Source organism: Staurois parvus, unplaced genomic scaffold (genome assembly GCF_062004578.1).
Source record: "Staurois parvus isolate SC_StPar_1 unplaced genomic scaffold, SC_StPar_1.0 ptg000192l, whole genome shotgun sequence".
Classification (NCBI taxonomy): Eukaryota; Metazoa; Chordata; class Amphibia; order Anura; family Ranidae; genus Staurois; species Staurois parvus.
Genome location: NW_028317988.1, coordinates 5,794,753 through 5,813,704, shown reverse-complemented (window position 1 = coordinate 5,813,704; position 18,952 = coordinate 5,794,753). Strand labels below are relative to the sequence as shown.

The 18,952-nt window shown below is 40.8% G+C and overlaps 1 protein-coding gene across 1 annotated transcript in view; it reads left to right on the top strand.

The window, feature by feature from the left end:
• Positions 1–18,423, top strand: part of BICRAL (BICRA like chromatin remodeling complex associated protein) — an 80,148-nt gene extending 61,725 nt beyond the window's left edge. The window contains exons 12-13 of the mRNA XM_089677824.1: positions 2,738–2,840; positions 8,725–18,423. Of these exons, the coding sequence (XP_089533950.1) occupies positions 2,738–2,840; positions 8,725–9,479 (858 nt within the window). The 3' untranslated portion in view covers positions 9,480–18,423. The remainder of the gene's footprint in view (positions 1–2,737; positions 2,841–8,724) is intronic.
• Positions 18,424–18,952: the final 529 nt, after the last annotated feature.

The window sequence follows — 18,952 nt, the reverse complement described above, 5'->3', positions numbered from 1 at the left end:
ACCTCTGATGGAAGCAGCCAGGTTCTAACTCTGAGTTTCATACCAAGTCTATTAATTTTACCGGAAACAGTTCCACTTCATTGCAAGAGATGTCACCATTCCAAAACTAACACACAGCCTTGGAGTCAGAGTGGAAGTTTAACTAATATGTCTCAAACAGGCATTTGCCAATGTCAGGCCTTGTTCACACTTGTGCAAAATACTTACGCCTAACAAACATGCCTATAGAGTTAATGCGAGTTGTTTGTTGAGTTTGCATCATGTTTAATGTGCATTAGGGTTCCATGCACACTAGCTTTTATTAAGCTCAAAAAATGCTGGAATAAAATGCTCCTAATAGCGTTTTTAGTAGCGTTCATAAGCATTTAGGAGCATTAGCGTTTTATTAGCATTTTTACAGTACATGTAGAGGAAAAAAAAAGCTTGAAAACCTGTTAGGACCATTTTAGTTGGGTTTAGCAGCATTTTGAAGCATTTAGCGGATTTTTTCTGCTGGAAAAATGCTCCAAAAGACTCTACATATATAAATAGTGTACATGGACACATAGGAGAACACTACTTGGGTTCTAGGAGCTTAAAAAAATGCTAGTGTGCATGGAACATAACCCCCCTGGCGGTATTCCCAAGTGTAGCTCGGGGTAAAGATTCAGTACCACAAGCGGTAACCCCGAGCTAGACTCGGGAATACCATGCGGCGCTGCTCCGCGATCCCTCGATCACTTGCCTTGTCCTGCGCTCCCGCGATGTCTCTCCTGCAGTGTCCCCTGTAATGTCCTCCGGCGGATGCCGGCATCTGTCATCTGGGTTCCATCCCCTGCAAGCGTCCGGATGTACGGAGGACGGAACTGGCGAGAAATTTGAAAATGACAAAAAGTGACATTCACTAAAATCACATAGTAAAACATTACTGTATCAAACCATTTCACATACATTTTGTCCCGAGTGCTTTGTCCTGCGCCCTGCCTGCATTTTTACTGTTCTTTCTGCCTGGAAACTGAGAAACGTCCATGGCGTCCAAAAAGCGTCCCTTTAGGTCAAAAGTGGTTTTAGACCGGCTAGAGAACAGCGATAGTAAATTAGAACCACTTGCAGAATTGAGTGATAATGATTCGTGGGGGAAATTCGTCATCAGACACTGAAAACGATTTTGTGACTTTGCTCAGTGATGTGCGAACTTGGCGCTCTATTTCAAATTTTAGTGTTTTTGGTTTGATTATATTATTGAATTTCATTTATTATTATATTATTATTTTTATGATTATTTATTAAATTATAATTTATGATTTCGTGTTTCAAATTTTATCATACCCGGGATGTTTACTAGACTCTTGTTCGGACAGATTTCAGTGAGTTATTCCTAAAAATTACAGGCCTACAATAAAAAAACTACATATTTCCATGCAAAAAAATGTACCGCTTTGAGCACAGAAATATGGACATAATCAGACCTCTAGGGAGGTTAAAGGCGAGGTAAAAACTCTCCCCAAATGCCCTATGCGTGTTTGACAAGCATTTGTTGAAAGTTAAATACACACCCCAAATGCCGAGGATTTTTATTGTTTGCAGTGAACAAGGCCTAACTCCCGCAAACACATTGCAAACGCACTGCAAACACATGCCCGGGAGTTTATGGTGCATTACCATAGACTTGAATAGGAGAAGTTGAGATGCTTCAACTCTACATGAAGCTTCATTTTTGAAGTGCAGCAAGACAACGCAAACGCTTCATGTTTTGATAATGTGAACAGGACTGTGTGCTTTCCATGGTATTAATTGCAGACTGCTTTACTAGGAGTTAAAAACTCGCCCCACACTCCTGCTTTTATTGCCAGTGTGAACAGGGCCTCAGGCTATCAGCTGCTGAAAATCAGTGTTGGTTCCTTTTAATTTAAATCACGTCTGTATTGAAAGGAAGAACCTCACTGTGATTGGGCTCTGCAGGCAGTCGATTAAAATAACCTCTGCCTCAGTTAATTAATTATAAAAATGCTAAATCTCAAGACCTAATTTGAGAGGCGCACCATCCATTTCACCTGGTGTCCCTACCACACTCATGGCTCTCTTATGTGCCCCATTAGAGTGGTAGTAAAGTACATTTTTTTCTAATAAAGCTTACCTATAGGTACAATGAATATCTCCTAAATGTGCACCATTTCTGAGATATTCTATGGAGCAGCAGCCGGTGACAGTACCAGCACATGGGCTCTGAAGGAACGGTATCCCCGTGCCATTCCTTCAGAGTTGTGTGCCATGGCTGAAACCCCCATGCGCATGAGCAAGAGTGACATCATCCGTGGCTCGGCAATTCTAGAAGCTGCAGCATGGGAACTCGGAAAGAAGACCAGGCGAAGATGGAAGCCTTCTGCAGCAGTGACAGTGTGTCGCTGGAGGACTTTGTTCTAAGGTAGGTCTTTCATAAAGTGCTAGTATACCGCAGGAATTTTTTTTTTTCTGCAAACAAGTTTACTACCACTTTAAATGATGGTTGGGTACTAGTCAGCACAATAGCTATTCATTTTCTCACTGAATGAATTACTCCATTGTGATCCAGACAGTAATTGGCAGCAGAAACATTACTTGTCCTGATAAGTGAACACCTAAGTGCTCTGTAACAGATTCTGGTAACTCAGTTGGGTTGATATTAGAATAAGCATGTTGTCTTACTTTAGCTTCACTAACTATATATAATCAATACAAATATATATTAATGCGAAGACCATTTTTGTTTCTACCGTAGCGCATCACTCCTTCTGCAGAGATGGTGATGCTGGACAGAATATTTAACCAGGAAGAGAGAGCCGCTCTGACACGTGAGAAACGAACAGCACTGGTTGATCCTGGTGAGTGCTAACAATTGGTAACCCAACTTTCAGGGTATTTACTAACAGGGCACAATGATATGCGCTGCCGATAGACCTCAGCACAGAGATCTTGGTGCCGTTAGATGATGGTGCAGGTTTGGTAGCTTCTGGTTACAAATAATGTAGGCACAGGGTAAGGTAAGTATGCCACTGCAGAGGACAATGTAGTATAAGGAATTAGAATAGGGTTTAGGTTAGTCTATGATTAGGGGTTAGGGAGTTCAATTTAGTTAAGTTAATTTTAAGTTCAATCAGATGGAAATAATTAACTAAGTAATAAAACGAATTACTACCAGGATATATTAGGAATATATTCTATCATTATGGTTAAATGGTGGTGGATAAAATTAATTACATATTAAATAAATGGGTATAAATTATTGCACTGAAGTATCATTACGATTAAATGCGTTGTTTAAAGTATTGTATACATCAAATTTGACTATTATTATTATTATATTAAATTAATTAAGAAGTAAATAAAATAAGTATATATTTTTGGATATTATTTTTATACTTATTAGATGTATATACTAACATATTATTTATTATATGTTCTTATATAATGAATCATGTATGAAATAATACGTGTATATAATATTTATTTTATTACAGGTGCTTATATAGTGCCATCAATTTACACAGCGCTTTACATATTTATATTATACATTCACAGCAGTCCCTGCCCTCAAGAAGCTTGTAGTTTACGGTCCCAAACTAACATTCTTACATACACATACCGGGGATAATTTAGACAGGAGCCAATTACCCTACCAGCGTGTCTTTAGAATTGGGATACACCAACATCCTTTTTTGATCGGTGAGTACAAGTACCAATACGTTCGGTCAAGTACTAGTAGATACCGAGTACCGATCCTTTACGGTACGATTTGCGTCCATACAAAATGTATGGATGAAAATTGCGCCACAAAGAATAGGAATTGAACAGGAATGCCAGTCCTGTCAAAATCGCAAGCGGTTTCCCTACTGCTCCTGTGTAAATGTAGGCTTGTCATAGCCTGAGTTCACAAGGGAGCATTGTGGGAAGCCTCCCTGCACAGATCCCATGCTGTCACAGAAGAAAAAGCTGCTTCACAGGTCTGGGGATTTGAAATCCCCATGGCTTTCTCTCCTATCTGCTAGCCCGTCTAGCCCGTACGGTCATCCCTGCAAGGAGAGGAGAGAAAGCCACTTCACAGGTCTGAGGAATTGAAATCCCCACAGCTTTCTCTCCTCTCCTTGCAGGGATGGGAGTCAGAAAAATACTCGGTATCGATGCATTCCTACTTTAGCGTGTGGGAGGAAACCTTTGCGGGCACAGGGAAAACGTGCAAACTCCAGGCAGGTGTCATGGTTGGGATCCGAATCAATGATCCTAGTGCTGTTAGGTGGAAGTGCTAACCAATTAGCCACTGTGCTGCTCAATGTTATATATTATTCTTATTTTTCCTAATATTCACTGTATATTGTATCAGGGTTAATAATTAGGGTTAAATTAGTGCTAAAAAACATATATATTTTTTAATAACAAACATATTATACTTACTTTTAATAACAAACATATTATACAGAGCAGCCCCGATCCTCTTCTTTTTGGGTCCCCTGCCGATGGACCTGGCTCCTCCCCCCTGCCAAGTGCTTCCAATAGCACGCCTCTTGCTGTGGGGGCACTTGAGCAGGTTCCCTCCCAAGCACACTCTGTATGTCCATTCACAGAGTGCGGCTCACCCCACTCCCCCACTCTCTCCTTATTGACTCACTGGCTGTGACTGACAGCAGCAGGGGCCAATGGCTCTCTATGCTGTGTGAGCCAAAGGTGCTTCTCTCATGCACATTGCCAGATCGAGATGGGGCTCAGGTAACTATAAGAGGGGGCTGGGGAGGGGGAGCTGCACCCAGAAGGCTTTTTACATTAATGCCTACAGTAGCTGCTGACTTTTAAGTGGGGGTTAAAGTGTATGTAACCCCTAACAATTAACTTCTCTTATTTGCCCCCTTTTGGTCTGATAAATATAAAATTCAAAGCATTTTGTTATATACAGTATGTTCATTAGGTACATACAGTATATTACGTCTTTATCGTGTCAGACATTCACAGCTGTGAGTCCTCCCATTCCTTATTTTGCACCATAGAACAATGAGCCCTATGCTCTGGAGATGAGGAAAATTTAAGGATTCATTAGTTTAAAGCCTAAGGCTGGCCATACATTATACAATTTTCTGTCCAATTTCTGCCCAAATTGTTTTAGATTTATCTAAAACTATGTAGTACAAGGGCCTGCCTAATTGGATACAATTGAAAGTATTGTTTAGGTTTGACCTCATATTATACGGTTTTTGGTAAATCTAAAGCAATTTTCAAATGAAAGTTGTATAATGTATGACCAGCCTTACTCCAAGTTTACTAAGGATTAAAAGAGTGTATTTGGTCCAAGCTGGTACAAAGAAACTTTGTCCTTTACTAACAGATGTGCCCATTGGGAGGGCTGGCTAAAGTGTATGTAGCATCAGTTACATACAGTATACAGTGCTGTGTTCTGGCAGCTGGATGGGGACTTCCCAGCCCCGGTCTCAGAACAAAATTGAATCAGGCTAGGTGTTGCTCACCCATTCACAGGTATTATTGTTTCTTATGAATAAATACAATGCTTCCTCTGATTGGCTGGGGTAGAGTGGCAGGCAATCACAATCTCTACCTCAGCCAGTAAGAGGAAACCTTGTATTTATTCTATTTTCTATCTAGTCAGAAGCCCGTCTCACTACCTGCCTCCTGGATCCTGTCCCCTCACAACTACTACAGTCACACTTTTCTTCCATCCTATGCGCCCTCACTCACATCTTCAATCTTTCCCTCTCTACTGGTGCCTTCCCCTCCCCTCTAAAGCATGCGCACATCACTCCCATACTTAAAATGCCCTCCCTGGACCTCACCAACCTGAACAACTTAAGACCCATCTCCCTGCTGCCATTTACCTCTAAACTCCTAGAACGCTTAATCTACAATCGCCTGAGCTCCCACCTCACCGACAACAACCTTCTTGACCCTTTACAGTCTGGCTTTTGCTCACTACACTCCACTGAAATTGCCATATTAAAACTCACTAATGATCTACTAACTGCTAAAACCAATGGCCACTACTCCGTACTCTTACTACTCGGCCTCTCTGCGGCTTTTGATACTGTTGACCATCCCCTCCTCCTCAAAAACTCCATTCTCTTGGCCTCAGAGACTCTGCTCTCTCCTGGTTCTCCTCCTACCTATCGCAGCGCTCCTTCAGCATTACCTATAACGCTGCCTCCTCCTATTCACTCCCTCTATCTTTAGGGGTTCCTCAAGGTTCTGTCCTTGGACCCCTTCTCTTCTCCATCTACACCTCCTCCCTTGGTCACTTGATAAACTCCCACGGCTTTAAGTACCATCTCTATGCTGATGACACCCACCTCCTCACCTCACCCCTTCAGTCTCCTCTCGCATCACTAACCTACTAAGTGACATATCAGCATGGATGTCACTTCACTTCCTCAAACTCAATCTTTCCAAAACTGAGCTCTTAGTATTCCCTCCAGCCCGTTCCCCCCCCCTGACTTCTCCATCAAGATCAATAACACAATCATCAGTCCCTCCCCTCATGCCAGGGTACTAGGTGTAATCCTAGACTCCCATCTGTCCTTTCAGCCCCAAATCCAATCACTGTCCAAATCTTGTAGACTTCACCTCCGCAACATCTCCAAGATACGCCCGTTCCTAACCTTGGAAACCACTAAGCAACTTATTCACTCCCTTGTTATATCTCGCCTTGACTATTGTAACTCCCTCTTCATTGGCCTACCTCATCGCAGGCTATCCCCTCTTCAGTCTATCATGAATACTGCTGCCAGACTCATCCACCTTACTAACCGTTCTGTATCTGCCACCCCTCTCTGCCAATCCCTCCACTGGCTTCCCTTTGCCCCACGGATAAAATTCAAAACATTAACAATAACGTATAAAGCCATTTATAACTCTGCCCCAAATTACATCACCAATCTTGTCTCCAAATATCACCCAAGCTGTACTCTTCGCTCCTCGCAAGACCTCCTACTCTCTAGCTCCCTTGTCTCCTCCTCCCATGCTCATCTCCAGGACTTCCCCCATCCTCTGGAACTCTCTACCCCAATTTATCAGACTATCGCCTACTCTGCTCACTTTTAGGCAATCTCTGAAAACCTATCTCTTCAGGGAAGCCTATCCTGCCCTCAGCTAATAATGGAATCTTCTACTCCAACCAGTCTATCCCCCACAGTTACTACCTTTTGTACCACTAGCCCCTCCCTCCTAGATTGTAAGCTCCAAGGATCAGGGCCCTCCTATCCCTCTTGTATTGAACTGTACTGTTGCTGTATTGTCTTCCATTATATTGTAAAGTGCTGAGCAAACTGTTGGCGCTATATAAATCCTGTATAATATAATAATAATAATATTTATTCATATAATACAAGGCTTCTTGTGAATGGCTGAACTGTGTTCGCCTGACTTCGTTTTGTGTGGAAGTCTACGTTCTGCTACCAGAACACAGCGTTGTGTCCTGCATGTAGCTGATGCTATGTACTTTCTATACAGTGCTCCCAAAAGGCGTATATGTTAGTAAAGTAGTTTGTTTGGCCAGCTCGGTCTAAACAAACTATTTAAAGTCATTAAAACCTGGAGGTAGGCTTTATTAACAGATAACTGAGCAGGGCTGACAACAATTCTTGCAATTTCCGTTCACAAAAAAGGAAGGAGGCGTCATTACAAAAGAGGAAATTTGGAGCTGAATGCATTTCTGCCAGACCAACATTTATTTTTCTGTACTTGTACGAGTCTTTAAGGGGATAAAGCATGGATAAATGTGCACGTATTGCAGAGATATGGTGCTATTGTTTGGTTTTTTAAAAATAATTTTGCCCTGACAAGTGGTTGTAAAAGCACTAGGTTTTATTTACCTTCATGTAGTCTATATATTAAGGTAAAAAACCATCTGTGTGCAGCAGCCCCCCCTACTACTTACCTGAGCTCCATCTCTATCCAGCGATGTGCACAAGAGCAGCAGCTCTCCCGTGTTTCTTCCTCCTCATTGGCTGAGACAGCAGTGGGAGGTATTGGCTTCCATTACTGTCATTCACAGACTGTGAGAAGAGAGCGAGGGCAGGACTGAGTCATGCTCCATGTGTGAATCAACACACACAGCATCGGTTTGAGAGCGAACCTGCTCTGGTGCCCCCATAGCAAGCTGCTTGGTATGGGGGCACTCGAGAGAAGTTCCAGGAGAAGAGGAGGATCAGGGCTGCTCTGTGCAAAACTATTACAGAGCAGGTAAGTATAACATGTTTGTTATTTTAAAATTAACTTGCCCTTAATATCACTTTGAGAATTATTTTATTTATTTTTAATACAGGTACTTATATAGCGCCGGCAATTTATGCAGCGCTTTAAATATATATCTAATGTGCATTCAAATCAGTCCCTAACCCTCAAGGGGTGCACAATCTAAGGTCCCTAACTTACATTCATACATACACATACTAGGGCCAATTTAGACAGGATCCAATTAACCTACCAGCATGTCTTTGTAGTGTGGGAGGAAACCGGAGCACCCAGAGGAAACCCACGCAGGCACAGGAAGAACATGAAAACGTCAGGCAGGTGGTGGCGTGGTTTCGATTCAAACCAACGACCCTAGTACTGCCAGGCAGAAGTGCTGACCATTTAGGGTCAATTTAAATAAATTTGGGCTAAAAAAGCACAGATAGCTGGACAAGACTGGATACAATTTGCGAAGAGTATGCTGCTGTTTTAATTCCTTTTTGCCTACTTGAAAAAAACTAAGATGTCCTCTTTCCACAGATGGGTACCTTACAGAATTCTGTTGCTATAGCAAATTTCACGAAGATCTTTCAGAGGAAAAGCAGCTCAGCAATCATGACCTGGAGGCAGAGCCAACCAGTGGTGGTTCCTCTCCAATGGACAGTAATATGAAAGATCAGACAGATTCAAGCTCGCTTAAGATTCCAGATACCCCAAGTTTAGTGCCTACTGACAGTTTACTGGAACTTAAATGTCAAAATTCTCCTGAGGAAAATGAAGGCCTTAAACAAGATTCTGTGTTGAAGAACGTAAAGTTTTCCCCTACAAAAGAACTCATTGTAAATCTTTGCAAACTAAAGGGTAAGTACACCTCTTGTCCTTCAGATAACTACACGTCATGTAAAGCCTCAAAAGAAAGTGCTGCTGTATACTCCGCTCCAAAGCCCATTCCTGTTCCTGGATCAATAATGGACCCCGACGATGCAGAAAGCCCCCAGTGCAAAACTGCAGGACCCTCTCTAGAAACCACAGACAAGCAAACTAACATTATGGTAAACAGCAAAAGCATAATGAGTAGCGAGACTGTGAAAGCAACGGTCAGAAACGTTCTAGAACTTAAACTTAGCGCAAAGCACTTGAAAAGCGAGGTCTCCAGTAGCACTTCCGCAGAAACGGAACTCCTAAAATGCTCCGAAGATCATGGCATGGACAAGCCAGTTTCCCATAGTAGAGAAGGGGCAGCAGAAACTGATTCAGTTTTAGAAGCAGCTGTAAATAGTATTTTAGATTGCTAAACAATCTGCAGAACATTTGTGTAGGATGCACATAATGCAAGTGGATGAAGAGCAATAGCGATTTAACTCAGAAGATGTGATGAGATGGATACAAAAACATCAGCTATGAGATGGCTTTCACACTTGATGGATTCAAGAAAGCCCGCCATAGACAATCAGGAATGATCTGCACAGGCAGGTCATTTTTTGAATTCATAGATGGTAACATGTTGTTTTTTAAAACTTTTTTGTTTGTTTTGTGGGTTTCATTAAAGATGCAGTCTTGCCACCAACACATAACATGATTTGTCTCCACATTTAAGCACTGCAGCTGACAAAAATTTTAAAAAAATAATACATTGATAGCACTTATCTTCAGGCCACCATACTATGTTTATGGCATTTGTTTATTTGCTGGGACCAAAGAGTACAGACGATGGAAGGTTTATATGGACCTGGGAGTTAAACAAATCATGGGTAGCTTAGCTGATGTATATTACAGTTTCAGATCACACAGGCAACCTCAAACCACTTAGTAGCTGAGCTGAAAATTGTTAAAGCAGCTCAGCCTTGGATGGCGATATTTACATTAAGCCTTATTTTTGTATCTGAAGGAAGAACACATCTGCTTGCCTATAGCTGCCAGTCAAATTCATTCCAATGCTGTACGAGAACATAAAAGAGTGGATGTGATTGACTAGTAGAGGCAATGATAACAGTTCTTACTTCTGATACTTTGTTTTGTTGCACTATATGTTATGAAAGACTGCAGCTTTACTGAACAACATTGTACACGTGAGACAATTCCATGTACCACTCAACTGTTTAGGTTTGGAACCAACCAGCTTCTATGTACCATTAAATGTGTTTTATTTGCTAGCAATGTTGATCTTGAACTTGGATGATTTGCAAGGTTATTCAATAAAGCGGTGCAAAGAGCCACGAGGAAGCACAAAGCAGAGTCATTTATAGCAACCAATGAGAGATCATATCAGAACAGACCACAATAAGTTGAAATCTGATTGGTTGCTATGTGCACACGGCCATTACTCTTTGCACTTTCTTTTTGAATAAGTTCTGAAATGCCATGAAGATGCAAAGGAGAATCAGCAATTAGCAATACATAACAAGAGCCAATAGTGGTTACATAAACATTGCTACTACAGTCAGTACAACTGCTTGTTCCAGGTTTAGATAATAATGGGATTATTCACTGTTAACCAGATCTTTATGATGATCTACAACATACCAGCATTTCATGTCAGAAAAGTGTGCCACCTGAAGTACAGATGGGCCCATTTGTGACACTAGTTACCCAAAAAATAACCGTGAAAGAGGTAGTCCACCTAGAAGTATTTGACTACCAGCTACCTTCTTCTGTCTTCTGTTGATTCCACCTCTGCCCACCAGTTACAGCTTTATAAAGCAACATTCCTGACCCTACTGGATATTTTATGTTAGATTACAGAGAATGTGGCAGGAGGCATTGCCTTTAATGGATCAGGACATTTTGGAAAGGTCCTGCCTTTAACCATCTAAAGAGATAATAGTTGATTCTTCCCTCCAATGTTTGTCCATAAATAAAACACCAGTCTATTTGGGCTGAGCATGTAATCATAATGATCATAGTATAGTGCTCCCATTTAGTGACCCATGTGCATTTGCAAGATGACTATTCAAAACTGCTCACTGCAATTTTGTGGGTGAGGTTTGGTGATTTAAAATGGATCACTTTTTGAATAATTTTGATACTGTAAAACAGGACACTGGAATGCTTATTAAGCATTTATTACCTATCTTGTTCTAGTATTTCGTACAATCTGTAGAAGAATGGGAAATGTTCAATATTTATTTGTTTCCCTGGGAACACAGCACTTCCGGTATTAAAGTTTGGATACACCTTGGACTCTATAGATATTGTAGCTCTGAATAAGTATTTATGACATTTCTTGAGTGAAGCAAAAAAGTTTGCACTATAATACCATGCTTTTTAAAATTAGGGGCGAAAGAAGGTTTACAAGCTACAATATAAGCTACAATATGTCCCAACATTTATAATGAATGTAAAGTTACCCTTTGGAATAAGATGATCTATGCCCGTTGACCCCTGTTGATGCCCCCTGGCCAGCTGGTCTGTGGGATGAACATATTGTCCGAAAGTGGTTTCTCAAAGATATTTTCAGTGCTGCGGGTGTCTGCTCAGTGTGCAAACATGGATGCACAACTGATACGATCCTGCATGCTTATATCATAGGATGTTAGATAGATTGGCCCTTCAACTTCACCCCATGTCTTTGGGAACCCTAAAATATTAATTTGTCTTTTCTTTGTGTTTATTGAATGTTAACTTGGAATCATCAGTATGAAAGTAGAATCCCCTTTTTAAATGAAGGTGTATTATTAGAATGCTATGGGAGATGATATAAGTTACAGCATATAACCAGACTTCATGAGACATATGGCACCCTTTTCTGGTAGGCCTGGGGCAAATATATTGATTGAATCTTTATTGAAATAGCCTTGCGATAGATGGGCAATAAATGGCTTGACACTCTGTATCAAATGTACTGGAATGGGGGTGTTGAGCTTAAAGTAGACCTGTCATAAGACTTATACTGAAAAACTAAACTTGCTAAAAAAAATAAAATAATTAGGCCTATTTAGCTATCGAGTGGTAGTATTACCTTTTTAAGTGCACTGCTACCCCCAAAATTCTTGCATGCCTTCAATAAATAACTTGCTGGTTAAAGAACTGAGGGAGCTGTGAAACAGCTTTGCCCAGCACCTCCCACAGTATACTGTGGGGGGCTTCTCTATAGATTGCCTGGAACCCCACGGTGCATTATATGATGACCTCGGGGCATGTCTCAGCACTTCCTTTTGCAGTCGTTAGTTTAAATTTCCATATTGCGGGTGCTCAGCACAGATATTGCATCCTAGTGGATGGGCAGCCCAGCTTTGCTATACCAAATTGTAAAGGAATTGAATACCAGAGATTTAAAGGGAACCTGTGCTTTGTGCATGTAGGGCAAATTTACATGTTTGCTTAACTACTGCCCAGCCTATCTACACAAAGTCATCTTCCATCCACTCCCCTGCCAATCAAGTCACAACTTGCTGCTTACACAGGACTGAGAACACTCTCTTCACCCCTATGTGACAATGCTGAAATGTCGACTACTGGGCACCAGAGAGGTTACATTGGCAGAAGGACAGTAGGTAACATGCCACCCATATCTGGAAGTACTGACTATACCTATTCCCAGGGAAGGGAAAGAAGGGTATGTGCAGCTGGCGCGGTAGTGTCTGTTACATTAACTTGCTGTTTTGCCCTGCATGGGCAAAGCACAGGATCCCATTAAGTCTGTATTTTAAGGGGCCACTAAACATAACTTCAAAGTTAATGTAAGTAAAAGATGTTTTAGTAACATTCATTGATGAATATGTAAAAGTTTCAGGATATGTTGAAAAAAATAAGATATTTACAAAGAAATTGGTATAGTTGGGAGTGACCACAACCAACTTCTTATTGGAGCACTTGTGCTGTTACTTACCCATAATGTTTAATACTCTTAAGTGTTATTCACAGCTTCTAACTTTGTTTACCTTTTTTAACTGTTTAGTGGCCCTTTAATACCATTTTAGCAACCTGCTGACCCATTTCCTGTTCCTCAGTGGGTGCCCAAATTAGGCTTGATGTTCGTTTTAATGTTGCAAGGGTGTCTTGCAGGTCAGTTTGCAGAAAGCAGAGGATATTTGGAGTTTTCCTCTGTACTCTGAATTTAGAGTAAACCTGTCATATTTGGGCAATTTGGGCCAAGCATGCCATGACCAAAATAAATAACTGCAAAAACGGTCAGTAGATCCATAGAATTAGACCAGTGGAGGTATATACTCTTTTCCTGGGGAACTATATTTGGCCTTGGCCAATTTCCCAGGCTCACTCGCTTGGGGGAATGAGACTGCCGACCCTAGGGTAAGCAACCAAGAGTCTTGGGAGGCAGGAAGGGGCGGGACCAAGATAATTTTTTACGTAAGCAGTTTCGCTGAAGATAACCTACTCTTATGCATTTTTGTATCACATGCTCGTTTTGTGTTACTCAGGCCTTATGCTGGTTTTACTTTAGGCCAAGAGACCTATAGACTGTGCAAATACCAGATTGACCGCACTTTGAGCTCTCAATGCATCTCAATAGACCTTTATTCCATAAATAACAGGGTAGCAGGCACATGGACACGATTCTGTAACGCTACTCCTAATCGTTTAATTCTAAACTCTATGATTAGGCACAGGTAAGCGTGAAGTGCGTTAGTAATTCCTTTTGCTTGATACCCTGATTTTTATAGAACAAAGATATTTGCATTGAGCACTTGAAGTTCCATCAACCTGGTATTTGTAGGCTCTATATGTCTCAGTGATAAGCTGAATGTGCACCAAGAAAATCTTTTTTTGTGGGCACAAGGGGACCTGCCTGGAGCAGTAACTTTTACATGTTATATCATTTCCAAGAAATCTACGGCCAAGGGCTGTTTTCTTCATAGGATTTTTTAGCTCTATGTATACAAAGGTAAATGACACATCTCTATTAGAAATAAAATGTTTGGCAGCAATATAACCCTTCAGGTAGTCATATTTACTCAAATATATTAAGTAGGTGAAAGATCGGATGTTTTTAGACCATTCTAGCTGAGAAACATTTCTATAGGGTTAATCAATACTACATTATTCCCCAGGTAATACCCATTCTGCCCTCATATCCTTTAAACAGTCCTAAATCTTTGCAATACACTTACTTTATAAATATCTAAAGGCATGATCTCTTCTTTTTGTCTACAATATCCAATCAGATTCTCCCTTTCATTCTCCCATATGGCATTTGGATATTATGGCTAACTGAAGCCATTGTCCTCAGCAAGCGTCTAACAGTTTCTTGGGGAATTAAAAGGTAAAACCTGATTGATGAATATTACTGAATGCTCCTCTTTTGCTACAGGTTCCCTGGCTGTAATTTCTATGCAGAAAGAAAGAAATTGATGAGTTGCTGTGGAAAAGAAAAAGTCTTATTTAGGGAATTCGTGGCTACTATTATTAGAACTATAGATGAGTTTGGGTTCGTACCGAACCTAAGCCAAACCCAAGGTCATCCCCAAATAGAACCCATCACTGAAGTGTCCACAACTTGCTTTCCCTAGTGGACAGCAGCAGAACTAAACAAATCTGTGATGTAATATGGTCTGTAGGCTTGTAATTGCACATACTATATAGGGAAAGTTAGTCATTATATGTAGGAGGTCTGGCAAAAAACAAGAATTGTTAGTTTGTGTTTATGCACTGTGAACTGAAAAAGAGACAAACTCAGAGTGTACACACCAGGGGCGGACTGACCATTTGGAAACTCGGGCACTGCCCGAGGGCCCGGGGTCAGTAGGGGGCCCCATGAGATGCCCCTGGTACCTTTTTCATAGGCTTTTTTGAGTTTGGGCAAGGACACTGGGGCCCCATGATCCCCTATTACCCGGGGGCCCCATGAGTTGTCAGTCCGCCCCTGGTACACACTGCATGTAAACTAAGCCTAGAGCAGCTCCTACATGATTGACTTTGCTTCTCTGACTTCACTTTTTCCTTTCTTCAAGCTGAAATTGTTTTTCAGCTGATAAACAATTTTCATGGCTCCTCTCTTTAAAAAGCACACTATGCACTACCAAGTGCTTATTTTCATTTTATGAGCATTTCTATAGTCACTACTGGCATTAGACTACAAGAGTATTTCTTGAAACTGCTCCAGTGAACTGGCCTATTACCTGCAATTAGAAATATTTTGCCTGAAGTTTAAAAAACGTTTTTAAAGGTTTAAATACTCCGTGGAGGTGAAAGGAGCCTGTATGTGATTAGTCAACATGTGGATGAACCTTTTACTTGGCCAACATCTTGTAATTAAAAGCATCTAAGGAAGGAGCTGGTTAACATCAAATTCTCCCAACTGCTTGGTGTATGGGTTCTGTACTCAAATTGGTTTGACTTCCCGAAGTATATGAAATATTTATGGGACCACAAAGTTGGTCCATTTTGATGCTGCAGCCCTAGCTCCTGTCAATGCTACCATTAAAAAAGATGTACTAAAACTGGAGAATGCAAAAACTGGTGCATAGAAACCAACCAGCTTCCAGGTTTTATTGTCAAAGCTTAACTGAACAAGCTGAAGTTAGAAGCTGATTGGCTGCCATACACAGCTGCACCAGATTCTAAGTGCTCCAGTTTTAGTAAATCTCCCCCAAGGTGTCCAACTGACTCCTGTCCTGGCTGTTTTATCAGTTGCAGCTTCTGTCTACAGACACTTAAACATTTATTTGATTCTAAAACATTTTTCTATTTTGTTTGTGTTTACTAAAGGCAAACTGCCATTCACTTTTAAACTCTGCACCCCCCCCCCCCCCATCCCAATATCTGCCAGTTCCTACAAAATGTCAATATACAATTTTGCTGATATGAGTCATAGTGTCAAGAAGGATTTGTGTGTCACACTAATTTGTCCACCTCTATTAACACCCAAAATGTTCTGTATTGTCCTTGTAATGTGTACGATGTTTGCAGATGGTCAGTATAAAAAAACATAATTTTGCCTTTGTCAGTGCTGTTGTTTACATGAGCATAAAATATACTAATATAAAAAAGGGTCAATAAACCTAAAATGCAAACTGGTCCAGTATGAAAATAAATTGCTTTTAAATGGTCCAAGTGAAGCTGTTCAGGGATTTACAAATCTCAGACCTTCTATGGGTGGCTTGAGGGCTGTATAAGGTCCAGTCACGACTCTGTAAGCAGCAGTGCTGAGACAGTCTAAAACTGGTCATAGACAGCTCGATGGATAAAGGAATCTACACTGCCAGCTATTGTATTCAAGCTGTGGCACCTGACTGAATACAGTGGTGCTGCACAATAGTGACTGCATCTGCTGCCTGATTACAATATGCTGTTAGCCTGGATTGCAGGATCGATTTATTTTCTCTGTTCAATCCATCTATGGCAAGCTGAAGTATATTCCTTTAAAAATCCGTACATCACTGAACAGCCTTCATATAGATAGTTTAACTCTTTCCTGGACATCCTCATTAACAGACATTCACTGTTCCTCCCGATGATGGTAGGTGTTAATACACAGTGATCCTGACATTTTTTGGGCTTTGTTACCCCTTGATCATTATATTATCGAGTGAATTATCCCACACTGAGTGCATCAGTAGTGTTTTAGGTTTAGTGGCCCTTTAATGGTGAGTCCAGCAACACCTGATAAACTAATAGATATATATATAGATATATATATATATCTATCTGTATATCTATATATATATATATATATCAGCTTTGTGAGGACTCAGTGGGGTAGAATTAGTCCCTTTCTGCTTATATTTTTGAGGACTCCATCAGAAAGCTGAGAAAACTGATACCACCACCTTCTTTTTACTGTGGCCATTACAGAGCCAAGCAAAGGATGACCACACCTGGAAAGCCCATTAGCAGAAGTAGGTTCAGCTTGTTTTTGTCAAGCAAAGGATAGCCACATCTAGAAAGTCAATCAGCAAGGGTAGGCTCAGCCTGTATAGCAAAATTTAAAAAGTCTGTCACCAAAGGTAAGCATGGCTTGTTATAGCCAAGCAAAAGATGACCACATTTTGAAAATTCTTTAGCTAGGGTAGGCTCAGCTTGTTATAGCCAAGCAAAGGAGAGCCACATCTAGAAAGTCCATCAGCAAGGGTAGGCTCAGCTTGTTATAGCCAAGCAAAGGATGACCACACCTGGAAGGTTCAGAAGCAAGGGTAGGCTCAGCTTGTTATAGCCAAGCAAAGGATGACCTCATCTGGAAAATCCAGCAGCAAGGTAAGGAGGTAAGGCTCAGATTGCTGTAGTCAAGCAAAGTATGACCACATTTTAAAACTCCAGCAGTATCTGGAGTTCCAGCAGCAAGCATAGGCTCCGTTTGTTATAGCCAAACAAAGGCTGTCCACATCTGGAAAGTCCATCATCAAGGGTAGGCTCAGCTTGTTATAGCCAAGCAAAGGATGGCTACATCTGGAAAGCCCATCATCAAGGGTAGGCTCAGCTTGTTATAGCCAAGCAAAGGATGGCCACATCTGGAAAGTCCATCATCAAGGGTAGGCTCAGCTTGTTATAGCCAAATAAAGGATGGCCACATCTGGAAAGTCCATCATCGTGGGTAGGTTCAGCTTATTATAGCCAAGAAAGGTATGACCAAATCTGGAAAGTCCAGCAGCAAAGGGTATTTTTGTTTGTTATAACCAAGCAAAGCTCAGCTTGTTATGGCCACAGGAATTTGGGCATTGGAGACCTTGCTGTTGGAGTCCTTAATGGATATAAAAGATAGTGGACATAAAACCCATCAGCACCACCTAACCGTAAAATCAGTTTTGGTTGCACTTCAGCTCCATAATATCAGGAGCATATTTATAAAGCAGTGAATGTGACCTTCACTGGTAGCAAATCAATCGCTATAATTTAAAACACAATAACCTGGAAGATTCGTCTGCAGTGAATGTTAGGTGAAAGTCATATTCATTGCTTTATACATATAATCCCTTAATCTGTCATTTATTTTTAATCATATGCTGCCTTTTTCTAGTTGCATTGAATACTTCATAGAGAATAATTTATTTAGAGAATTAATGTCTTTCACAGTCTTTTTTTGTATTGGCATAAACCTTGGCAATTCTACCAGACATTAACGATGTTACAATGACGGCTCTAGGACAGCCACAGCAATAGGAATGTAAGCGTTAAAACTCTGTGTAATTGTTCGTTTTGGGGATACTTTCTCTCTGTTTGTACATTCTCATTGCCATGTGTTTTTTTTTTTGTTTAGTGCCAATTTTAGGAAACGGTAAACTCATTGTAATACAACATTCCAAACTAAGTAAAAATGTCAGTTTTAAATTGACTTTAAAGAAGTTACATTGTTGTACTTTCTTGTGCTTACATCAATGGGCTATACTATCTCTATGGGCTTGGAGAAGTGTGTGGTTAAAACGAGGGCGGATGGTGTCATGTTATTGAAAGTATACCTGATGGTGACTAGGTTCACCTTTGATGTTTCCTGTTCAGTTTGGAATGGTGAAAAGGAGAAGCTGATTGGTTGTTATGAACAATAAATATTTGGATGCCATTTATACCATCTATTTCAGGTCTAACAAATTGGGTGTGTTGGTGCAGTGCAGTGCCATTCATTCTGAACTTGCCAAGGGAGGTACGTTGCAGAGCAATGCTTGGACCTCGCTACCATGTGCTGTGAATCATTGTCAAAAAAATAGTGTGTGTTCTATTTGTTAGCATGCACCACACCACAATGCATGTTAATGTGTTTCCACACACTGCTTTGAGCTGCAACACTTGTGGATTTGTAGGTGCATCGGGGTGCTATTATGAATGCATCTTACTGACAATAAATAATTAAATAGCGTGTTACTGCAAATAGAGGGTGTGA